The following is a 26,183-nucleotide window of genomic DNA, read 5'->3' on the forward strand; positions in this document are numbered from 1 at the left end:
TGAGGTCTACAGAACTACTGGTCGGGAAGTCTTACACAAGGTCAGCCCCTGTCCTGGCATATATCCAGTCTCTCATTAACATATGATCCTGGGTTGCCCGAGCTTAAAGAGAGGACTTGCAAAATGAAAGTCTATATCTGACACAAACTCGTCTAGCCAATTATCAGTACAAAGCAATTGATAATGAAAATAAAATATTGCTTCAGTAAATCTAAAATTAGAAAACAAAGGTTATGAAAATACAAACTCATGAGATTCCCCGCCCAACAAGAGATGTGTACCTTCAGCTTCCCACCTGTGCCAGGGAACAGAGCCCCGGCACTGGACCCAACCCCACAGAGCCCAAACCCCAGTTGCAGCTTGACTCCCCAGGTATTCTGACACATCTAGGATCACAGGATCAGAGGCTCACAGGAAGGACAGGCTCCAGCAAGAGACAGGGAAGCCAAAAAGCACCAGAGACAACCCGGTGGCAAGGTGAGAGGCAAGGGCAAGAACATAAGCAACAGAAACTGATTTGACTTGGCAACATCGGAACCCAGTGTTCCCAACACAGCAAGGCCTGGATACCCCTACACACCGATAAAGCAAGGTTCAGATCTAAACTCTCATTTCATGAGGATAATAGAGGACTTTAAGAAGGACACAAATAACTCCCTTAAAGAAATACTGGAGAACACAATCAAACAGGTGAAGGAATTCAACAAAACTGTCCAGGATCTAAAAATGGAAGTAGAAACATTAAAGAAAACTCAAAGGGAGAGACATGGGATGGAAAGCCTAGGGAAAAGAACAGGAGTCACAGATGCAAGCATCATCAACGGAATACAAGAAATGGCAGAAGATAGAATAGAAGACATCTACACAACAGTCAAGGAAAATACAAAAAGCAAAAAGCTCCTATCTCAAAACATTCAAGAAATCCAGGACACGATGGAAAGCCCAAATCTGAGAATAATAGGTATAGAAGAGAGTGAAGATTACCAACTCAAAGGGCCAGCAAACATCTTAAACAAAATTATAGAAGAAAACTTTCCTAACCTAAAAAAAAAGAAATGCCCAAAAACATACAAGAAGCCTACAGAACACCAAACAGATGAAACCAGAAAAGAAATTTCTCCCATCACATAAGAATTAAAAGAGCAAATGCACAGAACAAAGAAAGAATGTTGAAAAAAGGTCAAGTAACATATAAAGGCATACCTATCAGAATTACACCAGACTTCTCAACATAGTCTCTAAAAGCCAGAAGATCCGGGATAGATGTCATACAGACCCTAAGAGAACACAAATGCCAGCCCAGGATACTATACCCAGCAAAACTCACAATTACCATAGATGGAGAAACCAAGGTATTCCAAGACAAAACCAAATTTAAACAATATCTTTCCACAAATCCAGTCCTAGAGAAGATAATAGAAAGAAAAGTCCAACACAAAGAGGCAAACTACACCCAAGAAAAAGCAAGAAATTCATCTTTTCACAACAAACCCAAAAGAAGAGAAACAGACAAACATAATTCCACCTCTAACAACAAAAAGAACAGGAATCAAAAATCATTGGTCCTTAATATCTCTTAACATCAATGGAATCAATTCCCCAATTAAAAGACATAGGCTAACAAACTGGATAGATAAACAGAATCCAGCATTTTGCTGCATACAGGAAACACACCTCAGAGTCAAAGACAAACATTACCTCAAAGTAAAACGATGGGAAAAAAAATTTCTAAACAAATGATCCCAAGAAACAAGCTGGAGTAGCCATTCTAATGTGGAATAAAACACTCTTTAAACCAAAAGTTATCAAAACAGATAAAGAAAGACACTTCATACTCATCAGAGGAAAAAATCCACCAAGGTGAACTCTCAATTCTGAACATCTATGCCCAAATGCAAGAACACCCACATTTGTAAAAGAAACTTTACTAAAGCTCAAAGCACACATTGCGCCTCACACAATAATAATGGGAGACTTCAGCACCCCACTCTTATCAATGGACAGATGATGGAAACCAAAACTAAACAGAGACACTGACCAGAGACACAGTGAAACTAACAGAATTTATGAACCAAATGGATTTAACAGATATGTAAAGGCCTAAAACAAAATAATATACCTTCTTCTCACCACCTCATGGTACCTTTACCCCAAATTGACCATATACTTGGTCACAAAACAGGCCTCAACTGATACAAGAAGATTGAAATAGTGGGCTGGAGAGATGGCTCAGTGGTTAAGAGCACTGACTGCTCTTCCAGAGGTCCTGAGTTCAAATCCCAGCAACCACATGGTGGCTCACAACCATCTGTAATGGGATCTGATGCCCTCTTCTGGTGTGTCTGAGGAAAGCGATAGTGTACTCACATATATAAAATAAATAAATAAATCTTTTAAAAAAAAAAAAAGGTTGGAGATTTAGCTCAGTGATAGAGCGCTTGCTAGGCAAGGCCCTGGGTTCGGTCCCCAGCTCTGAAAAAAAAAGAAAAACAAAAAAAGAAGATTGAAATAATCCTATGCATCCTATCAGATCACCACAGACTAAGACTGGTCTTCAATAATGACAAAAACAACAGAAAGCCCACATACACAAAATCTCCTTGTACAAAGTCCAAGTGGATCAAGGACCTCTACATAAACCCAGATACACAGAATCTAGTAGAAGAGAAAGTGGGAAAGAGCCTCGAATACTTGGGCACAGGGGAAATTTTCCTGAACAGAACACCAATGGTTTATGTGCTAAGATCAAGAATTGACAAACAGGACCTCATAAAACTGCCAAGCTTTTGTAAGGCAAAAGACACTGTCATTAGGACAAAACAACAACCAACAGATTGAGAAAAGATTTTTACCAACCCTACATCTGATAGAGGGCTAATATCCAAAATATACAAAGATCTCAAGAAGTTAGACTCCAGAGAGTCAAATAACCCTATTAAAAAGTGGAGTATAGAGCCAAATACAGAATTCTCAACCTAGGAATCTCAAATGGCTGAGAAATATCTAAGGAAATGTTCAACATCCTTAGTCATCGGGGAAATCCAAATCAAAACAACCCTGAGATTTCACTCCATACCAGTCAGAATAGCTAAGATCAAATACGCAGGTGACAGCAAATGCTGGAGAGGATGTGGAGAAAAAGGAACATTCCTCCATTGCTAGTGGGACTGCAAACTGGTAAAACCACTTTGGGAATCAGTCTGGAGGTTCCTCAGAAAATTGGACATAGTACTGCCTGAGGACCTAGCTATACCTCTCCTGGGCATACACCCAATAGATGCTCCAACATATAACAAGGACATATGCTCCACTATGTTCATAGCAAACTTATTTATAATAGCCCAAATTTGGAAACAACCCAGATATCCAACAGAAGAATGGATAAAGAAAATGTGGTACACATACACAATGGAGTACTATGCAGTGATTAAAAACAATGGCTTCATGAAATTCGTAGGCAAATGAATGGAACTAGAAAATATCATCCTGAGTGAGGTAACCCAGACACAAAAGAATACATATGGTATGTCCTCACTAATAAGTGGATATTAGCCCAAAGGCTCACCATGTCCATAATACAACCCACAGACCATATGGAGCATAGAAGGAAGACCAGAGTGTGGATGCTTCAGTCCTGCATTGGGGGGAGCACAACGATTGTGGGAGGTGGAGGGGAAAGGGGGACTGAGGAGGGAATAAGGGTGGCAGCATCAGGATCTGGAGACATGAGAGAGGGGCAGAGACTGAAGGAAGGTCCAATCAGGGACTCTCCTACCTGGGGAATCCATCATTTCTGCAGACACCAAATTCAACGTTGTTACTGTGGTTGCTGACAGGAACCTAGTGTGGTGGTTCCTGAGGAAGTCCGGACAGCAACTGACCAATGCAGATGTTGGAGCCAACCATCAGACTGAGCTCAGGGAACATGGTGGGGGAGATGGTGGAAGGATTGGAGGAGTGAAGGGGGGTTGCAACCCCATTGGAAGAACAACATAGGCTGGCCTGACCACCCAGTTCCCCCAGAGTCTATACCATCAACCAAGGAGTGTTCCTGGAGGAATCCATGGCTCCAGATACATATGTAGCAGAGGATGGCCTTGCCTGACAGCAACAGGAGGAGAGGCCCTTGGTCCTAGGGAGGCTTGATACCCCCTGCTTAGGGGGATGGTGGGGCCCCGAGAGTGTGGGTAGGTGGGGGCGTACTCTCATACAGGCAAAGGGGAGGGGATGGGTGGATGGGGGATGGAAACTGGTGGAGGGGTAACCTGGGAGCGAGATATCATTTGAGATGTAAACGAATAGAATGATTAATAATTAAATAAAAAAAACAAATAAAATAAATAAAACTGCTTTAAATAATAAAGCAGGGCATCTTTCCCATGTGTCACTGCTACAGAAATCTGTAGATGCGCATCTGGGTGATCTATTCTCCATCTTTGACTATTAGAACGAAACTAGAGGGTTAGGGATTTAGTTCAGTGGTAAAGCGCTTGCTTAGCAAGTGCAAGGCCCTGGGTTCGGTCCTCAGCTCCGGGGGTGAAGGGGGGGTTGACACAAAACTACAATCTAGGATCTGTTTGGTGAATACAAAGTGTTTGTTCTTCTATTCCTGCTGCCACGACTTTAGCGAATGCTGGAAGCAGGGGAAGAAGAAATATCAACAAAAAGAGGGCACTGAGAGATGAAGGGATTTAGAGCTGGAATCCCTAGACTTGGGGGGGCGGGGAGCTGGGATTTTCGGGGGGCTCTCAGAGCATCTAAGGAACAGAACCTGGCAAATTAGAGGTGATTGTATACTTTATTTTCTGCTCTTCCGAAAAATTAGGATGGGGAAATTAAAGGGAATGAGTTTCAGTGTAGAATTCTAACTAGCAAGACTTAAGAACATACGATAATTTCAAAGCAAAGGATTCCGCGTGCTACTAGGGAGGTAGAAGAGTAAAAAAGCAGTGTTACTCTAGATCTGGAGTTCCTGGATGCTGGTGCGCAGCGCCAGGGACCCCCGGGCTTTACGGTAACTCAGCTGTGCCCCGGGGGGCGGGGGGGGCACCCTCGTGCGCAAGCGCGGAACCGTTGCCGGCGGAGCGGTTGCGGCCGCAGCGGTTTGCTGCCCAGTGTCTTGGCCAGTTTGACATCATGGCGACCGCCCGCCCCTCTTTGTGCGGCCGCGACCCAGCCCCGGCGCCACCCCGAGGTATGGGAAAGGAAGCAAAAACAAAAATGTAGGAGTTACCAAAGACGAGGAGCTTGGGAAGTCTAGTCCTCAGGGTAACCCGGACCCTCCGTGGAGGGAACTAGAACAGGGAGCATGGACCCCGGGAAACTGAGGCACAGAGAGAGTCCTGGCAGGAGGGCTAGAGCTCTGATACATGCGTCCTCTGTACCGGCGACCCAACACGAAACAGAGGCTGGTGTTCTCCGGGGAAACTGAGGCTGAGGGTTAGCGCTGTGGCACAAGCGCGGCTCGGAGTCTTGACACCGGCATTCTGAGGCAAAGATGCCCCATGCTCTGCCCCGGGGGTCGGAGTGGGAGAGCATGGGGAGGAATGCTGGGGGTCATGGGTCGCTTTGGGCTTTTCCGGCAAAACTCTCACTGAACAGGAGGGGAAATACAAACCATTTTGTCGCCGCTGCTCACTTGGGTCCGTTCTCTTGGACCGGTTCGAAATGACACTTGCCTCTTCCTGGTGCCTAGCCCCCATCGATGTGAGTCTCGTGGTGGTAGTCCATGGTGGTGGAGCAAGCAACATCTCACCCGGCCGGAAAGAACTGGTGAGCGAGGGCATTGCCAAAGCTGCAACTGAGGGCTATAACATCCTCAAGGCTGGAGGGAGCGCAGTAGATGCTGTGGAAGGAGCCGTGACTATGCTGGAAAATGACCCGGAGTTCAACGCAGGTAAATTATGCTTTGCCTAGTGAATAATGCCAAATCAGAACAAGCACCGGTCCACAAAGACGCGGTATCCTTTAGTCTAACCAGCTTTGTGGTCAAACAGTACTCTAGAGCAAGATGCAGTGCTGAAGTTCCTCATTTTGCGCTAAGCAACTTGTTCTGAGAATTTTTTTTAAGTCTGCTAATTCACCGTTTATTTAGCCTGCCCCCTAAGAATTTAATAACAAAAGCCAGGCATCTCCCTTCATAGCCTCAAACACAATCTTCAAGCCTCAGCCTCCCAAGTGCTGGCCTCGAAAGTGTACATTTTTGTATTTGTGGGCCTTGGGGTAGACTTTACATAAAATGTAGTCATTTCAATTTTAAGAACTCTGTGTTCATTCCCTCCCTCTACCCCTCTGCCTCTCCCAAATTAGGCTCAAAAATTTTGAAACAGGTGCTGGGAGAATCCTTTATTACAGTATGTGGTCCCTGATAAACAATAAAGTCCTTAAATCATCTCTCTCACTAGTAAATTGACTCTGGATAGGTCTCTAGGTGGAAACTGATCAATTTACAGACCAAGCCTTAAGTGGAAACTTGGGGTTCACTGTCCCTTTCATCTTCGGGAAAAGAGAAAGGGCCCCCCACAATCAAGCAATCCAAAAACCATCCCTGACTTTTGGGAATGGGAGAACCTCCACATTGGTGAGTATGGCCATATGTCAGTCCCAGCGCCACAGCAAACATAGAGCCAGCACCCTTCCAGCCCCTGACCTGTGTGTGTTTCTTCATCTGACTGTTAACTGCCTCCTTTATAGAACACACTAGCAATACGTCTGAGTTCTATGAACTGCTCCAGAAAATGAAGCCCTAGCAGGAGTTTTAAGAGACTGGCTTGCAACAGTTGTCTGGCAGAAGTTAGAGAGGACCTATTACTTAAAAATTGACATCTGAAGTAAGGAAGCAATCTTGTGGAACTAAACCCTTTAACCAGTGGGATCAGACTCCAGGTGGCTAGTGTCAGAAGGTCAGTGTCTGCCAAAGCGTGACAAGAGAGGGGACTCACACATCACTCTCAGAAGGGAGGTGCTGAGGGAAACTCCAAAGCTCTTTCCCCTCCTTCCTTCAAAAGAAATGAGGTTGTGTTTCCTAAAAGCCATATAAATGCAATCAGAATGGATTATTTTGGCCATGCTCTAGAATAATAATCACTAGTTAATGTGTCTACATGTCACAGGTAGCCATTGTCTAAGAAATTCAGAAGATTATAGTGCTGTGAAGTAAGAATAATTATTTTTCTTATCTCTCAGAACACTGCAGATTAATTTACTGGGAAAACATTCATTTCTTTTGTTTTAAAATAGAAAACCTAAGATCTTAAGATTAAAATACTTTTTAGAGCTGTACCACCCACACACCATCTGTCCTCAGGGAAAAAATCAGGCTATCTTAAGCAATTAATCATCACATATCTGCCCAGAGGATTCTAGCAGAGGCTTCTGGGATACTGGGATACCTCAGCTGGAAAGCGCAGATGGGAAGGACCGAGTCCAGGCAGAGATTCTGCTGTTACCAGTCCCACTGCAGCCGCTCAATCTCTGACCTCCTGGTTTTCGGCACTACTCATCTTCAGGCATCTGGAAGTAGGACAGCTGCAGCCGTGGGGAGCTGTTTGCTCTGTCTCTTTAACTTTGTTAGGCACTCTGATACTTACTGAAAGATCTACCTACCTATGGATGAGACATTACAGTTCACTTTCATAGTGATTTCTTTCTTTCCTTTTTTCTTCCATTTTTATTAAATTGGGTATTATTTACATTTCAAATGTTATTCCCTTTCCCAGTTTCCTGTCCATCGGCCCTCTAATCCCTCCCCTCCTACATAGGTGTTCCCCTCCCCATCCACCCCCTATTACCATCCCCCCAACAATCCCCTACACTGGGGAGTCCAACCTTGGCAGGACCAAGGGCTTCCCCTTCCACTGGTAGCAGGCTTCCAACAAGGCTATTCACTGCTACATAGGCAGTTGGAGCCCAGGGTCAGTCTCGTGGTGGTTTCTAGACTTCCAGACAGACTAGACTTGCAGAACCTTTCCTTGAAGAGGCTAGTTCAGTTAGGTCTCTGGTGACCTCTAACCTAAAAGGATCCTTCTGGTATGCTCCATAACCTAACAGGGCCCTTCCTCCACACTAGTTGAAAGAATACAGATCAGGGACCTGCTGCAGCTGCTTCCCAAGGCTGCCTTTCTGTGGTCTCCCACTTCCAGATGCCTGAAGACGAGAGCACCTGGACTCTGTCTTTCCCAGCTGCTGTTTCCAGCTGTGGTCACTAGAAGCAGTATCCCAGTGACCTCTGCTAAGATCCACTGGGTAATTAATTGAAATCTTCAAAACCCTGACACTGGGTTCCGATAAGAGTTCCTTGCATTTGTAAACTCTGTCATCTGTGTTTCTGTTCATGTTTGAATGTGAACTTGGTTTTATATTTAGAGCTTATTCCTTAATACTTAACTCATTGAAAAGTAACACTGTAAAAATGAGCTTCTAGATGCTGTGCTAGATTTATTTTTATTTTTGTTCGTTTATTGATTTGAGATGGAGTCTGGCGTTTTCCGTAGCTGGCCTCAAACTCCTGAGGCTCAAATGATCTTCCCACCTCAGCCTCCTGAGTAGCAGGAACTACAGGCACAGGCTGCCACACCTAACTTAAAAATATTCTTTAAAAATGTACTCAAATGGGCAAGTAAATAATTGCATTTTGCTTTCACAGGAGTTGTGTTTACTTGACTTTTGCTACAATTTGGTTTGATAGCCTGTCAGAGCCTTTGAGATAACAAGATTGTTTTCCTTATCTGCTTTTTAATTCTTTGCAATGTCTACAGTAATGATTAACATTCGTAAGTTCTTTATAAGATACAAGTATCCCATGGTGGCTCACAACTGTCAATAAACTCCATTTCTGGTTCAGACTCTTTCTCTGACCTCTGAGGGCCCCAGACTTGCATGAGATGGACAGAGATACACAGGCAAACGCTCGTACTCATAAAATCCAATAAAGAGACAAAACAAAGAGAAAATGTCCTGCTACATAGTACAGGGCCAGAGTATTCCGAGAGTAAAGGAAGGGAAACACTGTTCTTTCCTACATGTTTTCTCAGTGATACATATGAAACATTGAAACTTGACACACACTATGAAACACACAAAAGTGTATTTCTAACCAAAGATATCTAAAATTTTTAGAAGATAACCAAGATGAAAATACTTATGAATATTGGGCTAGGAATTGATTTTCTTGCCTTTGTTTTGAAACTTCCAGGTGATTCTGAGGTGTTGTCAAATTTAGAAGTCTCTATCAGAATCCCATACAGTTTTAATGATGTTTTTAATCCCATATATTTACGTGCAACAAACTTCTCCCCAATGTATAGTTCTGCCTGTGGCAAGCACATAGTATAATAATCACTGCTGCACGGAAGATTAAAAAGCCCCGTTGTCCACGCCCTTTGAGGCTGCTTCATACAGCCCTCGACTCCACTAGCAGCTGTCTCCTGAGCCTGTTGTGGTTTTGCCTTTGCCATTGTCACAATGGAACCTTATGATCTGCTAACCTTGCGATTGTTCCATGTGGGCTCTGCTTACATGGGGTCAATGACTGTACCCTTTGAGAGCTAACAGTATTCCAATAGCACAGACAGAGGGAGCCCAACAAACTTACTTAAAACCTGTATTTTCACAAATTTTTTTTTAACTCAAATTGTGTGGCTCTTGAGTGAGACTACAGTGTTGTATTACAGAGTCAAAAGCTGGGCCCTCCCAGTAGATGTCCCACCACTGACAGCAGGCTGTTCACCAGCTGAGCACAGGCCACCCGGCAGTGCATTAAATCTCTGTAAACACAAGTAGAGTTTTGGTTTTGTTTTGTTGGTTTTTTTTTTTTTTTTACTTGAATGCAAGTTTTACTTCTCAGGCATTCAATAAAGGTTGTGGTCTTGTATGACAAGAGCATATTTAACTTAAGTATATTAGGAACTTCCAGACTCTGTGATTGTGAATCCTTCTCCCATGTCCTGGAGCACACAAACACACTGATGGGTTTTGTTTGTTTTGTTTCGTCTTTTACTTTAGCCGGCCTAATAATCAAAGTAGACCTGTGATGTAGTGCTAGTCTGCATTTCCCAAAACCATTAATGATGTTAAACACTTGTTGGAGGGCAGGGGAGAGTATCTAGTCAACAAAGCCCTTCGTCTATTCTTGTTAGATTAATTTTCTGAACTTCTGAAGAGTTCTGGGGATTCTTTTTATATTCAAGATAAAAATTTTTTGTCAAACATATGAATGTGATCAGCGAAAATGGCTCCTCCCAACTCTGCCTTATCTTCTCTGTTCCTTGTGAATGTCTTTCTAAGAATGTGAGGTTGAGTAAAGTAGAGAGACTAGTTATTAGATAGGGATACATTGGTTTATTTAGTGGTTCGCTTACAGCACCGCCTGAACTGCGGTTTGCCAAGCATGATTTCACTTGTTGCCTGGAACAGAATGACCTGGAGAATTAGCTGAAACAATGTGTCGTTGCCCTTAACAACCTGCTGGCTGCCATACTTGTCTCTGTAAAATCTCACTTAGCCTGTGGCCTTTTTTTCCATTACTTTTTTATTGTGGTTTTTATAGTTTAAAATGAAAATAAAATCTGAACCTGAGAGCATATAGCCTTTCAGGATCCATCCTGGCTTCAGTCCACCAGTGTTAGTGGTCTCTCTTCCACTCAGTGATGTGAGAATTCTTACTCCATCACGCGCTTGTTCTTGATTGTACAGAAACACAATGTATCCATTTTTGTTGTTGTAACTAATGCATTTTCAGGCTGGAGAGATGGCTCAGAGGTTAAGAGTACTGTCTGCTCTTCCAAAGTTCCTGAGTTCAATTCCCAGCAACTACATGTTAGCTCATAACCATCTGTAATGAGATCTGGTGCCCTCTTCTGGCCTGCAGGTATACATGCAGGCAGAACGATATATATATAAAATAAATCTTTTTTTAAAAAATGCATTTTCTGTCATAGCTTAAAGAATAAACGCCTAAACATTTTCTTTTTGGTTATCTTTTAAAATTTTAGATAGATTTTGGTCATGAATAAAATTTTGTGTGCTTCAAAATGTGTATCAAGTTTCAATGTTGTGTACATATCATTGGAAAAATATATTGGAAAAACTTTCCCTTTCTACATTTATGGAACACTCTGCCTCCCCTCCCCCAATATGTAGCAAAGTTTTGGTATTTTGGTTGGTTGGTTGGTTGGTTGGTTTGGTTTTTTTCTGTGGTTTTTATTTGTACTTTATGTGTATGAGTGTTTCCCTGCATGTATATTTGTGCACTTCATGCATGCCTGGTGCCCTCAGAGGTCAGAAGAAGGTGTTGCACCACCTAGGCACGAAATTTATAGACAGTGGGCAGCACCATAAGAATGTTAAAAATTAAACCTGGATGTTTTGCTAGAGTAGCCAGTGCTCTTAACCACAGAGCCATCTCTCCAAACTGAAGCAGGATTTGTTTTGTTTTGTTTTGTTTTGTTTTTTCTTTTGTTGTTTTGTTTTTCTTTTGTTTTTTAACTTTTTATTGATTCTTTGTGAATTTCACATCATGTACCCCAATTCTACTCATCTTCCTGTTCTTTCATATCTACCCTCTGCCCTTGCAACCTCCCCCCAAAAAGAAAATAAAACACAAAAATGAAATAAAATAAAAAATAAAATGAAAGAGATCATCTCATTGTAGAAGCTATAGTGTGTCACAGTGTGCCCCAAACATCTTCACTTGCAAATGTTCATTACAGTGAGTCATTGGTCTGGTTCAAGGCCTCTGGCTTCTCAGATTCCTCTCAGAGGAATTCCTGTTGTTGCCCTGTGTCATGGAGAGCCTGAAGCTTTGGATCTGCAGGACCTCCCCTCTCACAGGCTCCAGTAGATCATAAACGTGGTAGACTTTGGAGTGGACGGACTCAAAGCCCTGGATCTGGGCCTGGGTGGTAGCTGGGTTGGTCAGCCTGCCAGCTGTCCTGCACCCGCAGCACCAGAGTGAGCTCTCCAGCACTGCCCCAACTAGGTCACCCAGTGCCAAAGCTAGCAAGGGGCAGGGCCTCTCCTGCTTTCCGGCGCCCCCACTCCTCACTCCCAGGCCTACCCTCCTCCGACCAGGGCCAGCTCTGCTGCCCAGTGTAAGGTACAGGACCAGCTCTCCCAAGTGCCACAGCCAGTTAGGGTTGGGGCTGACTCTGCATAGCCCTTAAACATCAACATGGTCCCATGTAGCAGCCCAGACCAAGAATGTCCACACAGCCTGTGGTGATAATATGAGTCACAGACTTTGGCACAGAAGCCTTTTGCTGCCTGGCTACAGATCCAGACATGGCCCTCACAGCAGATAGGCCAAGACTTCACTGTAGCCTCAGGTAGCAGAGGACTCGCATCAAGCTCTTCCCCTCTACCCTTGAGTCAGCACCACCTCTCTTCATAATGCTTAAACTGTTCAGTTCGCTCTCTCTCTCTCTCTCTCTCTCTCTCTCTCTCTCTCTCTCTCTCTCTCTCTCATCTCTCATCTCTCATCTCTCATCTCTCCATCACATACTTGTACATTGCAGTGGCTTTCTCCAGTCCCTTTGTGCCTCATGGTGTGGTGGCAGGCAGGCAGGCCACGTCTTACATCTGCCCTCACCATATGGCATAAAGCGGGATTTAATATCACTAATTCTCTAACACTCTGGGCCTCAATCACATGTCCTACAATCAACTACAACTCTATCTCAGTGGTTCTCAATCTCAGAGGTCACATATCAGATATCCTACATACCAGACATTTATATTAAGATTCATAACAGTAGCAAAATTAGTTATGATGTAGCAGTGAAATAATTTATGGTGAGAGGTCACCAAAACATGAGGTTAGAAGGTCACAGCATTAGAAGGCTGAGAACCACTGGCCCACCTGGAGTCCGTATACACTCAGCACATATTAAAGGCTCAATTTTACAAGACTTCCCCCTACTGCAGACATGAATCACCAATATGAGTCCCTGTGTTATTCATACTTCTACCCAATGTGGCTACAAACTGGGCTTCCTATTCAGGCATCAGTCATTTTTCTGGTGGCCAAAAAAATTCATGGGAATTCTTCATTTTTTATAAAGTAAATAACAAAGACTGGTAATGATGGGCTAAGCCAGACACAGTGATGCACACCTTTAAGCCCAGCGTTCAGGAGGCAGAGGCAGGTGGATCTCTGTGGATCTGAGGCCAGTCTAGTCTACACGGTGAGTTCCAGGACATCTAGTGTTATGTAGAGAGACCTTGTCTCAAAATAAAACAAAGCAACAACAAGCAGATCAGCCAGGCAAGAGGGTACCAGTGCAAGGCTTTGTCCATTCTGACACTTACCTGCCAAGGCCGAAATAAAATCCTGCCACTGAGTCTGCAGGTTCCTTTCTTGCTTGGTGCCACGTGCAAATAAGCAAACAGTTGTGGGGTATTGAATGACCAGTGAGTGTAGAAAGACATTTCATGCTCTAGAGGCGTGGTTCTTCCTGAGGAAAAATTCCAGTGGGCTTTTATTAAGGCCAGGCTAGGGTATGGGGCAATGCATGCTGTCATAACTTTTCACAGAGAAGAGAGATCTTCACGAACCAGGCCGCCACTTCTTGTCTTCCTAATTTGGACATAGTTCCATCTGCCATGACTCCTGTAGGTGTATGTTTCTATCATCAGAAGATTAGAATGATGCCCAGGTCACCTGGAATGTCACATGATGTCTAGCTGGTTTTGATGTGATAGCATAACAGCTGGGAGTATGTTACCAGTATACAGGCTTTTAACTTTAGCAAGCCTGCAGGTAGCCGACGGGACAACAGGCCACCAGTCATTTGAGAGCTCAGACTGGTTAGTCCTACAGATTCAGGACCTGGTCTCACCACACAGCATCCCACGTGCCTGTCAGAGCAGCCAGTAAACTTTGGGGAACATATTTACCAGTTTCTGATAGGAACAAACTGCTGGTGTATCTGCTAAACGTGTTTTATCATTTTTAAGTGTTTTCCCCTTACTACAAAGTTTCATGAGTTAATATATTCTTGACAGATATCTTTTATTACATACATTAATTTGGTCTGTAGATATTTTCTCCCAGTTGGGCCAAAAAAAAAAAAATCAAACCACACTTTCTTTCAATGAGTCCGTTTGGAATACTTACATTTTATATAGCTACTGATAAGGGCTTATACATATCAGCTATTATGTTTTTGGGTCTATTTACCCTCATTTTCCTATCTGGTCTTTACTCCTCTGTCTGTTGCTTGAGCATTGGTTTTAGAAGTCTGTTTTACTTTCTCGACAGTTTTGAGTTGTGGAGAACTTGAGGACTTTGCCCTATTCTATGTATATAACTAACTGCTACCAATAAGAAACCATTTTTGCAATGGAGGCAAAACATAGACCTCTTACCTTTTTTGTGATTAGTTGTGATAAGTTCCACCTGACAGTTGTTTTCAGTTTTCCTTTCTGTGAACACTGGGAACAACTTCAGGATCTTGTCATTTTTGCAACAACCACCAAACATAAACTAAGACACCAAAGAGGAGAAGGCAAGCCCGCTGTGTCAAGGGGTCCACTTAAACCTGACACAACTCAGACATCAAGTCAATGCAGATGACAAGAGTTTATTGTAATCAAGTGCTACTGACCAATCGGGGTTCAGAGTGGCCCCAGAAGCTGAACTACCACCCTGAAAGGGCACTGTACAGCATATTTGAAGGATAAACTAATTCATAAAGCAAGGCAGAGCAGGGAGGACTGTAACATTGTCCAATCACATTTGACATAAGGGGTTGAGCAAGGATCTTTCCACTAATTAGGGTAAAAGTTGGTTCCTGGGCTGGGGAACGTGAACTTAGTGTGACCCTGCCAGCAAGATGGAGAAGCTGTCCCTGAGATGGCTGGACTCAGACAACCGTCTCCTTCCTGCAGAAGCTGTTCAGACATTGGGAAGTCCCCAGCTCCCCTACGGCCTGGGACCGTGAATTTAGTTTCCCCCTATGATTAAGTGGAGTCTGAAAATTGAAGTGGTGATACTTAGAATACATTTCTTCTACTTGTTGCCAAAGGCTGTATTTGCCTGTGTGTTCACTCTCTGGGCAGCTGGGCCTTCCATCTTGATTTTGCAGGATTCTCCCTTCTGCCATTGCCTCTCCACTTCGATGCCTCTCTTAGCCACTCTACTGACTTAGGTGCTCTGGCAACAGAATCTGTGTTCCTCCATCTGTATTGTAGACTCAGTGTTTGTACCCACGTTTGCGTTCCTACAGATTCTAGTGTTGAACCCAGGATTCCCCACTGTGCCAGTATCTGGAAATGGAGCCACTAAGGAAATTGTTCGCATTGAGTGAGGGCATGGGACAGAGTTCTGCTCTAATTGGATTAGTATCCTTACAAAAAGAATCAAAGGGACTAGAGACATTGTTCAATGATTAGAGCACTGGCTCTCTTCCAGAGGACCTGAGCTTGATTCTTAGCACCCACATGGCAGCTCACAACTGTCTATAAACACTCCAGTTTTAGGGGACAACCTCTTCTAGCCTTCAAGGGCACCAGGCACATACTTGGTGCACAGACATACATGCGGAAAAAACACCCACACACATGAAACAAGTTTTTTTAAAAAGCTGGGGATGGCTCCACGAATAAAGTGCTCAATTGTGAGAACCTAAATTTGGATCCCTAGAACATACACAGATCCACAGTAGACCACATCTGTAATATCAGCACTCCTGTTACACAATGGGAGGTGGCATGAGGAGAATCATCAGATGTTCATTGGCCAAACAGCTTGGTGTGCACGGTGACGAACACTTGTCTAAAACAAGATGAAAAGTGAGAACAGACACCCAAAGTGGCCCCTCGCCTCCACCATGGTGTACAATGCCTACACCCATCAGAGCACACACAGAATAGTCACTGACTGACTAGAGTCACCTCCCACTGTGGCACAAGGACAGACTATTGGAATGCATAGTGAAATAGTAACCATGGACCTACAAGCCAAACTCAGAAAAATGGTCAACCTTTCAGTCACTTGGACTTTGAGCTTTCCAGTCTGCAGATTGAGAAATAACTTTTTGTTGTGTAAGCATCCCAGCCTGGGTTGTCTTGTTAGAGCAGCCGGAACAGACTAGTCCAATCTAAACTTCATAAGCATGTATGAGTGGGTATTTGATAGACACAGAATTCTGATTTGATAGTTCTTTTCTTTCAGTCCTTGGGAATGCTGTCTCTTTCTGGCCTCCATGGTTTCTGCTGAGAAATCCTTTGTCATTATAATTGGTTTTCCCCTATAGGTAAGGTGTCATTTCTTTCTTGCTACTTTCAAGACTGTTTTTCTAGTGCTTGGGATTGAACCCTTGCAAAGCACTCCACCATCCATGGCCCCTCAAGACATTTTTATATTGATCATGATGTCCTACTGTGAATTTCCCTGTATTGTATTAATAGTATTGGGGGTTTGCTGGGCCCCTTGAATTTTAGCCCATTTGTCAAATGTAAACAGTTTCCAGTTATCTTTTCCTTGAATGCTTTTCAGCCCTAGGCTTCCCCTCCCTGCTCTTAGGGCTCCAGTAAATTAGGTGTTAAATCTTTTGTTAGGTGCCAGTGGCTCTGTAGGCCATCCTCACCTAGCTAACCCTGTCTACTGTGTACCACTTGCTCAGTTTGCACAAGATCTTTATTCTTTCTCTTGACAGTTCTTTCTTATTAATTCATACCAGTTGCAGATTAAGGAAGTTGTCTGTGTCGTTTGCTTATGAAACAATACATGGTTGTTATGAAACAACAATCTTTGGTTGTTATGAAAAGAAGTAAAGACTAGGTCACTTTTATAACAAACTCATTTTTATTATATGTGAGAGCGTATTTGTGGGGGGGGGGGTTGGGGATTTAGCTCAGTGGTAGAGCGCTTGCCTAGCAAGCGCAAGGCCCTGAGTTGGGTCCCCAGCTCTGGAAAGAGAAAGAAAGAGAGAGAGAGAGAGAGAGAGAGAGAGACATGTGCCATGGCATGTGAGTAAAAGACAGTTTTCAGAGGTCAGTTCTCCTTCCACTGTGGGTTCTAGAAATAGGAATGGAACTTGGTTCCTGTGGCTTCCATGGGAAATGGTTTCACCGATGAGTCATCCTGCCTGCCCTGGATTGCTTTAAACTGAAATTTTGGGTTGTTTGGTTTTTTTAAGCTTTTATTAGCATATGGTAATTACACATAATAACATGTTCTGTTTTGACATTTTCATGCCTGTTTTTCTCCCCCATTGCCCTCTTTCTTCCCTCTCCAACTCCCCCTAATCCTCTTCCCCCTCCCCACCCCACCCCCAGTCTCCTGACCTCTTTTTTTATAGCATTTAGTCTTCATACTTTGCTGTCTTTGAGGGGACAAGCTCTCACTGTGCAGCTCAAGCTGGCCTGGAACTCATTGTGTAACCCAGGTTCACTTCTAGCATGTAGTCCTCCTGTGACAGCCTCACGGGTGCCAAGGTTGCATGAGCTTACACGTATCTGCCAACACACCAGCCCATAGTGTATCTCCAATATAATGTAGTGGCTAGGCCGTTCAACGGTGTGACTCAGTAAGAGTAATGAGAGCAAACATCCTTGTTGGTTGCTAGCTACAGAGAAGCACTCAGGCTCTCACTATAAAGTATGATATTGCCTGCAGAGTTTTATAGATGACCTTTATTGGATTGAGAATAATCTATTCATATAAGACCTTCATATGCATGAAGGTAGAGTGCTCTGACCTAATTATCTTCTATTAAGCCCACCTCTTATTAAAGGCTCCCCTAGATCAATGTTACAGTCCTAGGGACCTGTAGGAGACAAACCATATCCAAACCAATAGGTACCAAGTCAGATGTGTTTGTACAGTGTTCGTCTACAGTAGAACAGAAGGTGTGTTGAAAGAGGTAGGTTAGTAGAAAATCTGGAGTTGTTTATAAATTTTTCACTCTAGCTTTTCAACTTCCTCTTGGACTAGGTTGTGGGTCTGTCCTGAATGCAGATGGTGATGTTGAGATGGATGCTAGTATCATGGATGGGAAGGACCTATCTGCAGGAGCAGTGTCTGCCGTGCGCTGTATCGCAAATCCTGTTAAACTTGCACGGCTTGTTATGGAAAAGGTACGTGTGCTGGAAGCAGTGCTTCCTGAGAAGCTGGCACTGCCGGACGTCTGGGTGAGCAGGCCAGACTGAACGGTGCTGCAGATCGCTGTTCTAAACATGCACAGGGCCAAGCATAATGCCACTGGAGTCAGCCATGGCTTTGGTCCTGTTAGGACTAGCTGGGTGACACATGCTGACTTTGTTATGTCCTGGCCTTCTTAGGCCAGCTGGGGGCACAGCTCAGTGACAGATCCCTAGGGCTCACCAAGTCTCTGAGGTTGACCACCAACAAGGAGAAAAAAAGGGGAGGATCTAGTTCAACTTTCACTTTGGGGCCTTTTTTTTTTATTTATTTATTTATTCTATGTAAGTACACTGTACTGTCTTCAGACACACCAGAAGAGGGCATCAGATCCCTTTACAGATGGTTGTGAGCCACCATGCAGTTGCTGGGATTTGAACTCAGGACCTCTGGAAGAGCAGTCAGTTGCTGTTAACCACTGAGCCATCTCTCCAGCCCACTTCAGGGCCTTTTAACACTAAAAATATAGTAACTATTTCCACACCATAGAACAGGTGTGTGTGTCAAAAAAAAAAAAAATACACCTTCTCTGTCCCTTCCTACCCTGGCTTAGACTCCTCATTGCTTTCTGACGGGCCGTGGTGCAGAGAAATTTGCAGCAGACATGGGGATTCCAAAGACTCCTGCCGAAAAACTGATAACGGAGAGAACCAAGAAGCACCTGGAGAAAGAGAAGCTTGAGAAGGGGGCGCAGAAAGCTGACTGCCCTAAGTAAGTTCCAAGAAACACCCAGACTTTTGCAGTCAGAACAGCTGGAGAGTTTGGCAGTGTCCACTCACCTCTGTTCCCTGAGGAACTGAAACTCTGGGGGAGGGCAACTCTTCTTAACTTTGCCTTTACTTATACCCCTGTGTGAATAAGAGGTCAGATTGGCAGGGTTCTCTGACACAGTGAAGCAGAAGAGTATTAGACAGGCTTGGAGGCATACGCATGATCCCAGCCAGCAGGAGGCAGAGACTGAGAGGGCAGGTTTCAAGGCAGCCTGAACTGTAGAGTGAGACCCTTGCTCAAAAACCTAATAATAGCTCAGTAAGATTCAGGAGCTCATAATAGAATAGAATTCAGTCCTGTAACACTACCAACTCCCTAGTTTACCAGACACCAACCTTCAAATAACCTAGGCAGAGTATATATATATATTCAGACTAAATATATATACATACACACATACTTGTTTTGTATATACATGTGTGTGTATATGTGTGTGTACATATATACATATATGTGTGTGCACGCACATAGGGCGTGTGTGTTTTCCTTTACTTTTTCTTTTTAAAGATTTATTTATTACATATGAATACACTGTAGCTGTCTTCAGACACACCAGAAGAGGGCATCAGATCTCATTATAAATGGTTGTGAGCCACCATGTGGTTGCTGGGATTTGAACTCAAGACCTCTAGAAGAGCAGTTAGTGCTCTTAACCACTGAGCCATCCCTCCAGCTCCCATGCTTCCCTTTCCTAAAGAATCAGAGTTTTGGTGGGTCTGAGGCAGAGAAGCCAGGCAGCTATAATATGCAAGTCTCTGAGATAATAATCCGATGCCTTTCCTGATTATGAGATTGGAGATATTATCATAATATTATTCTTATACTTGCTCTGAAATAGGGCTTTACTATATAGCTCAGGCTAAGCCTGGTACTTGCAATCCTCCTACCTCAGTTTCCCAGGTACTAAGACTTAATTAAGGCTTTTTTATCTATGGACTATAGTCAGTGAGGCTACTGGGTCAGTGCCTTGTGCTTATTTTCAAAGCTGCTTTCCTATTGCTTTCTGAAAATTGTGTCTGAGCTGAGGGTGTGGTTCAGTGGTAGAGTGCACGCTTAGTGCATGCATAAAGCCCTGGGCTCAGAGCCCAGCACTAAACAAAAAGACTCCTCTAACCATACATCCGCACCAGCCAGTACTGCTCTTAAATGTAAATAAGTAGCCTCTTACCCTGTATCTTGCAACTTAGAGAGGTCAGAAAAATTAATTATAGAAAGCATGGGTCAGCTTTGGCACTCAGAATTGGCTCAGCATGACTGATAACCCTGGCCTCTGTTCCTCTCACTAAAACTCTGCAGTCTCCAGGAAGAAAGGCTTCTTTGCCTATCTGAGCCCAAAGACTGACTGTGCCCCTGTCAACATCAGAAATGAAACTTTTAGGGAATTTGGGAAGATACAAACAACAGGACTTAGGGAAGAGAGAGAAAGCAAAAAAGTAACTTTTAGAGTACTTAGACCATGAAGCACTTACATCAAGTTCCCTTGAAATGGCAAGAGTCCACTTCTTTGCCTCCCCATGTTTCAGTGTAAGCTTCTGAAGGTAGCCAATGAATTGGGGCCATCTCTGAAAGGGTTAAATTTGTGCATGTGTCCATCTCAATAAGAAGCACTTATGCTGTTTAATTTTTTTCTGTTTAATTAGCCACAACAAACATGAAAAAACATTAAAATGAATAAATTTTTGTGATAGGGTCTCACTATGTCACCTTAGCTGGCTTGGAACTCATTCTGTATACCAAACCAACCTCAGACTCAGAGCTCCATCTGCCTCTGCCTCCTGAGAGCTGGGATGGTTGTACTCTGTAAGGTAGAAGTGTAAAGGGCCATGTGGAAATCTACCTGCTAGTGACATGTAGAATAAGTAACAAATGCTTTCTTGAGCCCAGAATCTTAACATACAATATGGAATGTAAGTGATTTTAAGTGACAGTGTTACTTGGGGGCCCTTTCCCTTTTCTGCTTATCTTTGACAGAAACTCAGGAACTGTGGGTGCTGTTGCCTTGGACTGCAAAGGGAACTTGGCTTATGCAACCTCTACTGGGGGGATTGTCAATAAAATGGTTGGCCGAGTTGGAGACTCACCTTGCATAGGTAGGACTAAGAGGTGGTTCATGCCGCTCCCTTGCCCTTCATGTCACCAGATTCACACCCTTTCCTGTGTCGTTTCCTTTACCCTCTTGGTGACAGCTTCTAGGAGTGGCATTTGGGTTGGAAGAGGTTGTTGGGGACCACTGCTCTAAAGTATTCACTTCTTTTATTTTTTAATTTTTTTTTTTTTTCTGGAGCTGGGGACTGAACCCAGGGCCTTGAGCTTGCTAGGCAAGCGCTCTACGACTGAGCCAAATCCCCAACCCCAAGTATTCACTTCTAATAGGCACATCAGTTTCCTCTGGATTATATTTTGGGGACATCTTGGGAGAGAAAGTGAAAGAGAGGATGCTAAAGTTGTCCCAGACTGCTGCAGCCATACCCGTCTTCTCTGTGGATGCTAAAGTTGTCCCAGACTGCTGCAGCCATACCCGTCTTCTCTGTGGCCCCAGTGTCAGGTCCTCGGGCTCACTTGCAGGGGCTAAACACATAAGAGTGCCTCTTCCCAGATGTGACTCACATTAACAATGTAAAAGAACAGCCGAAAACTTGGGCTGGAGAGATGACTCAAGGGAAGTATTTGCTGTGCATGCATATGGACCTGAGTTCAGATCCCCAGCACCCATGTAAAAGCCTCGTACAGCAGTCTGCACTGTAACCCAGCACTGGGAGAGCAGAAATGAATGAATCTTCAGAGCATGCTAGCCAGCTAGTGTAGCTAAACCAGCAGACTCCAGGATCAGTGAGAGACTCTCTCTCCAAAAACTAGGTAGAAAGGGTTGGGGATTTAGCTCAGTGGTAGAGCGCTTGCCTAGGAAGCGCAAGGCCCTGGGTTCGGGTCCTCAGCTCCGGAAAAAAAAAAAAAAAAAAAAAAAGAACCAAAAAAAAACTAGGTAGGGAGAGAGAAAGATACTGGAAATCTGCCTCTCCTCTCCACATGTGCCCTGTGCGCGCGCACGCACGCGCACACACACACACACACACACACACACACACACACACACCAAGCACCAAGCACCAAGCACCAAGCAAGAGGAGGCATGCTGTCGGAGGGCATCTTTTGCCCTGTGTAGATTTGCACTTTCTTGCAGAAATCCCACAAACCCATACAGCTGAATGATATTTCAAGAAACAACTAAATTTTTCATCTGCCCAAAGGAGCAGCTTATACTTTTAGCAGAAAACTTGACCTTTTATATATGTTACACTACTCTTAGTGATAATTTACACTCTTTTTTTTTTTTCTTTTCGGAGCTGGGGACATAACCCAGGGCCTTGCGCTTGCTAGGCAAGCGCTCTACCACTGAGCTAAATCCCCAACCCCAATAATTTACACTCTTGACAGCTCTTTGTACCCTATACAGCAGTGGCCTCGGAGGAAATGCTTGAAGCCTCTTTAAACTCAGAGGCAGAGGCCTGACACTCGTGAAGCACTCTCCTTTTTGCTCCTTAGCAAAAATCCTGCCAAAATATGGCTGCTCAGTAGTACAGTTTGCATACAACTGGGATCTGACCAGGCTGCAGAGCCAGGCAGGGTCAGAGCCTAGGAATTAGGTTCAGGCTTTGTAAGTTCTCGTGGTAAAGTATTGAGAAGAAAAAACTCTGTGACCTGAATTCCCTGTATTGGTTGTGGGTACCAAAGGTGCTTATCTTGACCTTTCTGATAAGCATTCCCCAGGAGGAAGCATCCCTAGGACATTCTGTAAGTGACACTAGGTACACAGTAACATTTCCTCTGCAATGCAGTTATCATCCCGAAAAATGGGGGTGCCCACCCTAGGAAACATGGGTTACCCTGGCCTTTTATGACTCTAAAAGAACTGCAGAGAAAATGAAGACTTAGCTACTTCCAAAAGGTAGGGCCTTATTGGAGCTGATTCACCACACAGCAATAGCTTGGAGGGAAAGCCACCTTCTCCTATTGTAAGACTTTGTATTTTTTACCTAACCTCAACTCTCCCAGAACCAGAACCATGGAGTTACCTGCTTTCAGACAGGTAACTCTAACCCTCAGCAGAGAGCTGCCCCAATACCCAGCATTGTGAAATAAGGCAACGTCAGTGTGATGCTTCTGCACCAGCTAGAGCAGGGTGGCAGTGAAGCCTGCCAGACTGTGGGACTCAGACTGGCGGCTCTGTGTGGACAGATCAGGAATGGTGGAGAGACGACTGTAGAGTTGCTTAGTCTAAGACCAGGGGAAAATATAATCAAAATCACTTTGGCTCCAGATGCTGTTATATGGATAGCCCAGAATAGTTCTCTCAGGTCTAATTAAGCTACTTTCAACAGATGCTCTTAGGGGCTCGAGAGTTAAGAGCACTAACTGCTCTTCCAGAGGTCCTGAGTTCGATTCCCAGTATCCACATGGTGGCTCACAACCATCTGTAATGGGGTCTGATGTCCTCTTCTGGTGTATCTGAAGAAAGCTACAGTGTCTTTAGACACATACATGAAATAAATATTTTTTTTTAGATTTTTTTATTTATTATATATGAGTACACTGTAGCTGTCTTCAGACACACCAGAAGAGGCCATCAGATCTCATTACAGATGGTTGTGAGCCACCATGTGGTTGCTGGGAATTGAACTCAGGACCTCTGGAAGAGCAGTCAGTGCTCTTAACCACTGAGCCATCTCTCCAGCCCAATAAATCTTTTTTTAAAAAAGACAAAAACAGATGCTTTCAAAACTACATAGAGTTTTGTTTACGGGTGTGCCTTTGTACACTTGTGCATCACCAGATCATCAATATGGCGCTGGTCTGTCTACACCTCTATGATAAAATACTGTGAACATGAGCCTTGTGTTTAACTTTTTGACTACTGTTGCTCAGTTATAACCAGTCACCTTTTTGAGCAGGAGCTGGAGGTTACGCAGATAATAACCTTGGAGCCGTTTCAACCACAGGACATGGGGAAAGTATTCTGAAGGTGAATCTGGCCAGACTCGCTCTCTTCCATGTAGAGCAAGGTATGTAGGCTGTGAAGCAAGTGTGTGGCTAGCGAAGACAGTAGATGATGTGGTTTGACCACTGCCAGCCTAGTGCGTGGAGCCGCACTTGCCACAGACCCTACCCCAGGGCGGTTCACACTCTTCTAACACCTGATAGGTTCTGGACCAGAAGAACCTTTAGAATGCTGCTCTGCAATACTGCTCTCTGAGCTGAGGAAGTGTCTCTGTGTGTCAGAGTGCTTGCTGCACAAGCATGAGCTAAAACCCCAAGGACATATAAAAAGGAATGGCTGTGCGGGTGCCTGTAGCTACCTCAGCACTGTGGAGGGAGAGACAGAGAATCACTAGGATTTGCTGGGTGACAAATGCTGAGTGGGGGGGGAGGGGGCAGGGAGTGGGGGAACCAGCAAGCTCCAGGTTCAGTGAGAAACTATGTAGAGGGATGAACGCAGAACATGATCTAGTGGGACATATGGTGATGTGGTGTGGGCACACACATAGCACATACATAGTACCTGTCTGCTGTTCTCTTCACGTCATAGAAGACGAAGCAATAGAGACCATGGTCAGTCCTTGATGTCTCTGTCCCGGTAAGGAGCGGAGGCATGCGAGTTGCACTGCTTTGCTGTCCATGTGGCCAGACACCTGACAAGAAGCCCTTAGGGAGGTCTGTTTGGCTCACAGGTTAAGAGAGTGCGGTCCTCCTGATGGGGAAAGCACAGTGGGGCAGGTTTGTGGCAGGAGAGTGTGTAGGAGTTGCTAGCTCCAATCTCAGTGGACCAGGAAACAGGCAGCACAGGGGGCAGGGACCTGTGTCTCTCGAGTGAAGCCCACTCTTATTTCGCAGAGTCTCAAAGCAGGGGCACCGCTGGGGTCCAGGTATCCAGACATGGGAGCCTGTGAAAGTTATCGCATGTGCTGTTTCTCAGTCTCTCCTTTTCTTTTCAGGAAAGACCGTAGATGAGGCTGCTACGTTGGCACTGGATTATATGAAGTCAAAGCTCAAAGGCCTAGGTGGCCTCATCTTGATCAACAAGACGGGAGACTGGGTGGCAAAGTGGACCTCTGCCTCCATGCCCTGGGCAGCGGTGAAGAACGGCAAGCTGCAGGCCGGCATTGACCTTTGCGAAACCAAGACAAGGAACCTGCCCCCTTGCTAGCCTGGATGTGAAGTCAAGCTGCCTGCTGTGGAGACCTAACTTAATCAATTAGATGTAGACATGGAAAACTTGTGCAGTCTGTCCCTCCTTTTGTTGCCTTGATCAGTAAGTCAATGAATGCTTGGTTGAGGGTCGGGTTCTGAAGGGATGAGAGGTGACTGCCTGTATCAAGAGCAGGGAAAATGGAAGCCTTAAGGAATCTTTCTTTCCCAGTCACCGTCATGTAAGGCCAGAAAGGAGCTGTTAGATATGGACCCCACAGAACTGCCTCTGAGCTACGAGTGTCATCTGGATTGGGAGGATGGCAATTTGCAGAGGCTAGGCTCAGGGAGTGCAGGAAGAAGGGCTGGGGAAAAAAATAAGGTGTAAGAAAGACCAAGTCCAGGTGAAGCTCAAATGCTAGAGATTATTCTTAGTCACGAGGACACCGGGCAAGATGGTCGAGAAGGTGCTCTTTGTCTGTGGATCTTTCCAAAAAGCTCAGATTTCTCCAACACGTATCTGGGCACTTGCAGAGTCTCCCTTGCTGCCCAAGCTGTAGACTATTGGAGTTTGGTTTTTTTTTGTTTTGTTTTTTTTTTTTTTTTTTTTTTTTTTTTTTTTTCGGAGCTGGGGACCAAACCTAGGGCCTTGGCGCTTGCTAGGCAAGCACTCTACCACTGAGCTAAATCCCCAACCCGCTGGAGTTTCTTAATGTCTGGAATTTTTCTTGGCTCCCAAAAGCCAGCCCCAGCCCTGGTTGTCCTCACTGGGCCTTGATAGGGCACATGACATTCCTAGCCTTTCCAACAGTGGGGTGGCAGATGGCTGGAGCGGTAACACTGTGTGTCACTAAGAAGTAGCTGCTAGTGCTTTGGGACAGTCCCAAGCACGCTGAATCAAATGTCCAGGGTGGTGAGCATGACGCAGAAAGCAGTCTCCTCAGTGGGGAGCACTCTGCACCTGTCAGCACCCTGGGAACGGTATGTCTGCCGCGGTGTGTCTGCTCAGCTTTTCAGTCTAGCAGAGATTCCCTGGGAAGAAACTGATTAACTTTAACGTGCCACTAATAAAATTATTTTTAAAAGAAAA

General features: G+C 44.4%; 1 protein-coding gene across 1 annotated transcript; it reads left to right on the top strand.

Moving 5' to 3' along the window:
- The first annotated feature begins 5,064 nt into the window (after positions 1–5,064).
- Asrgl1 (asparaginase and isoaspartyl peptidase 1) lies at positions 5,065–26,183 on the top strand. The gene is made up of 6 exons (XM_032891526.1): positions 5,065–5,896; positions 17,936–18,078; positions 18,696–18,853; positions 20,885–21,003; positions 23,860–23,970; positions 24,901–26,183. Exons 1-6 carry the CDS (start codon positions 5,668–5,670, stop codon positions 25,110–25,112), a joined length of 972 nt encoding a protein of 323 aa, XP_032747417.1. The 5' UTR covers positions 5,065–5,667; the 3' UTR covers positions 25,113–26,183.

The sequence above is a fragment of the Rattus rattus genome, chromosome 2, assembly GCF_011064425.1.
Source record: "Rattus rattus isolate New Zealand chromosome 2, Rrattus_CSIRO_v1, whole genome shotgun sequence".
NCBI lineage: Eukaryota > Metazoa > Chordata > Mammalia > Rodentia > Muridae > Rattus > Rattus rattus.

Excerpts from the sequence above, each read along its gene's own strand:
- Asrgl1 (XM_032891526.1), top strand. The coding sequence starts at position 5,668 with ATGACACTTGCCTCTTCCTGGTGCCTAGCCCCCATCGATGTGAGTCTC. Across the intron at positions 21,004-23,859 it reads TGGAGACTCACCTTGCATAG|GAGCTGGAGGTTACGCAGAT; the intron begins GTAGGACTAAGA and ends CTTTTTGAGCAG. Across the intron at positions 23,971-24,900 it reads TCTCTTCCATGTAGAGCAAG|GAAAGACCGTAGATGAGGCT; the intron begins GTATGTAGGCTG and ends TTTTCTTTTCAG.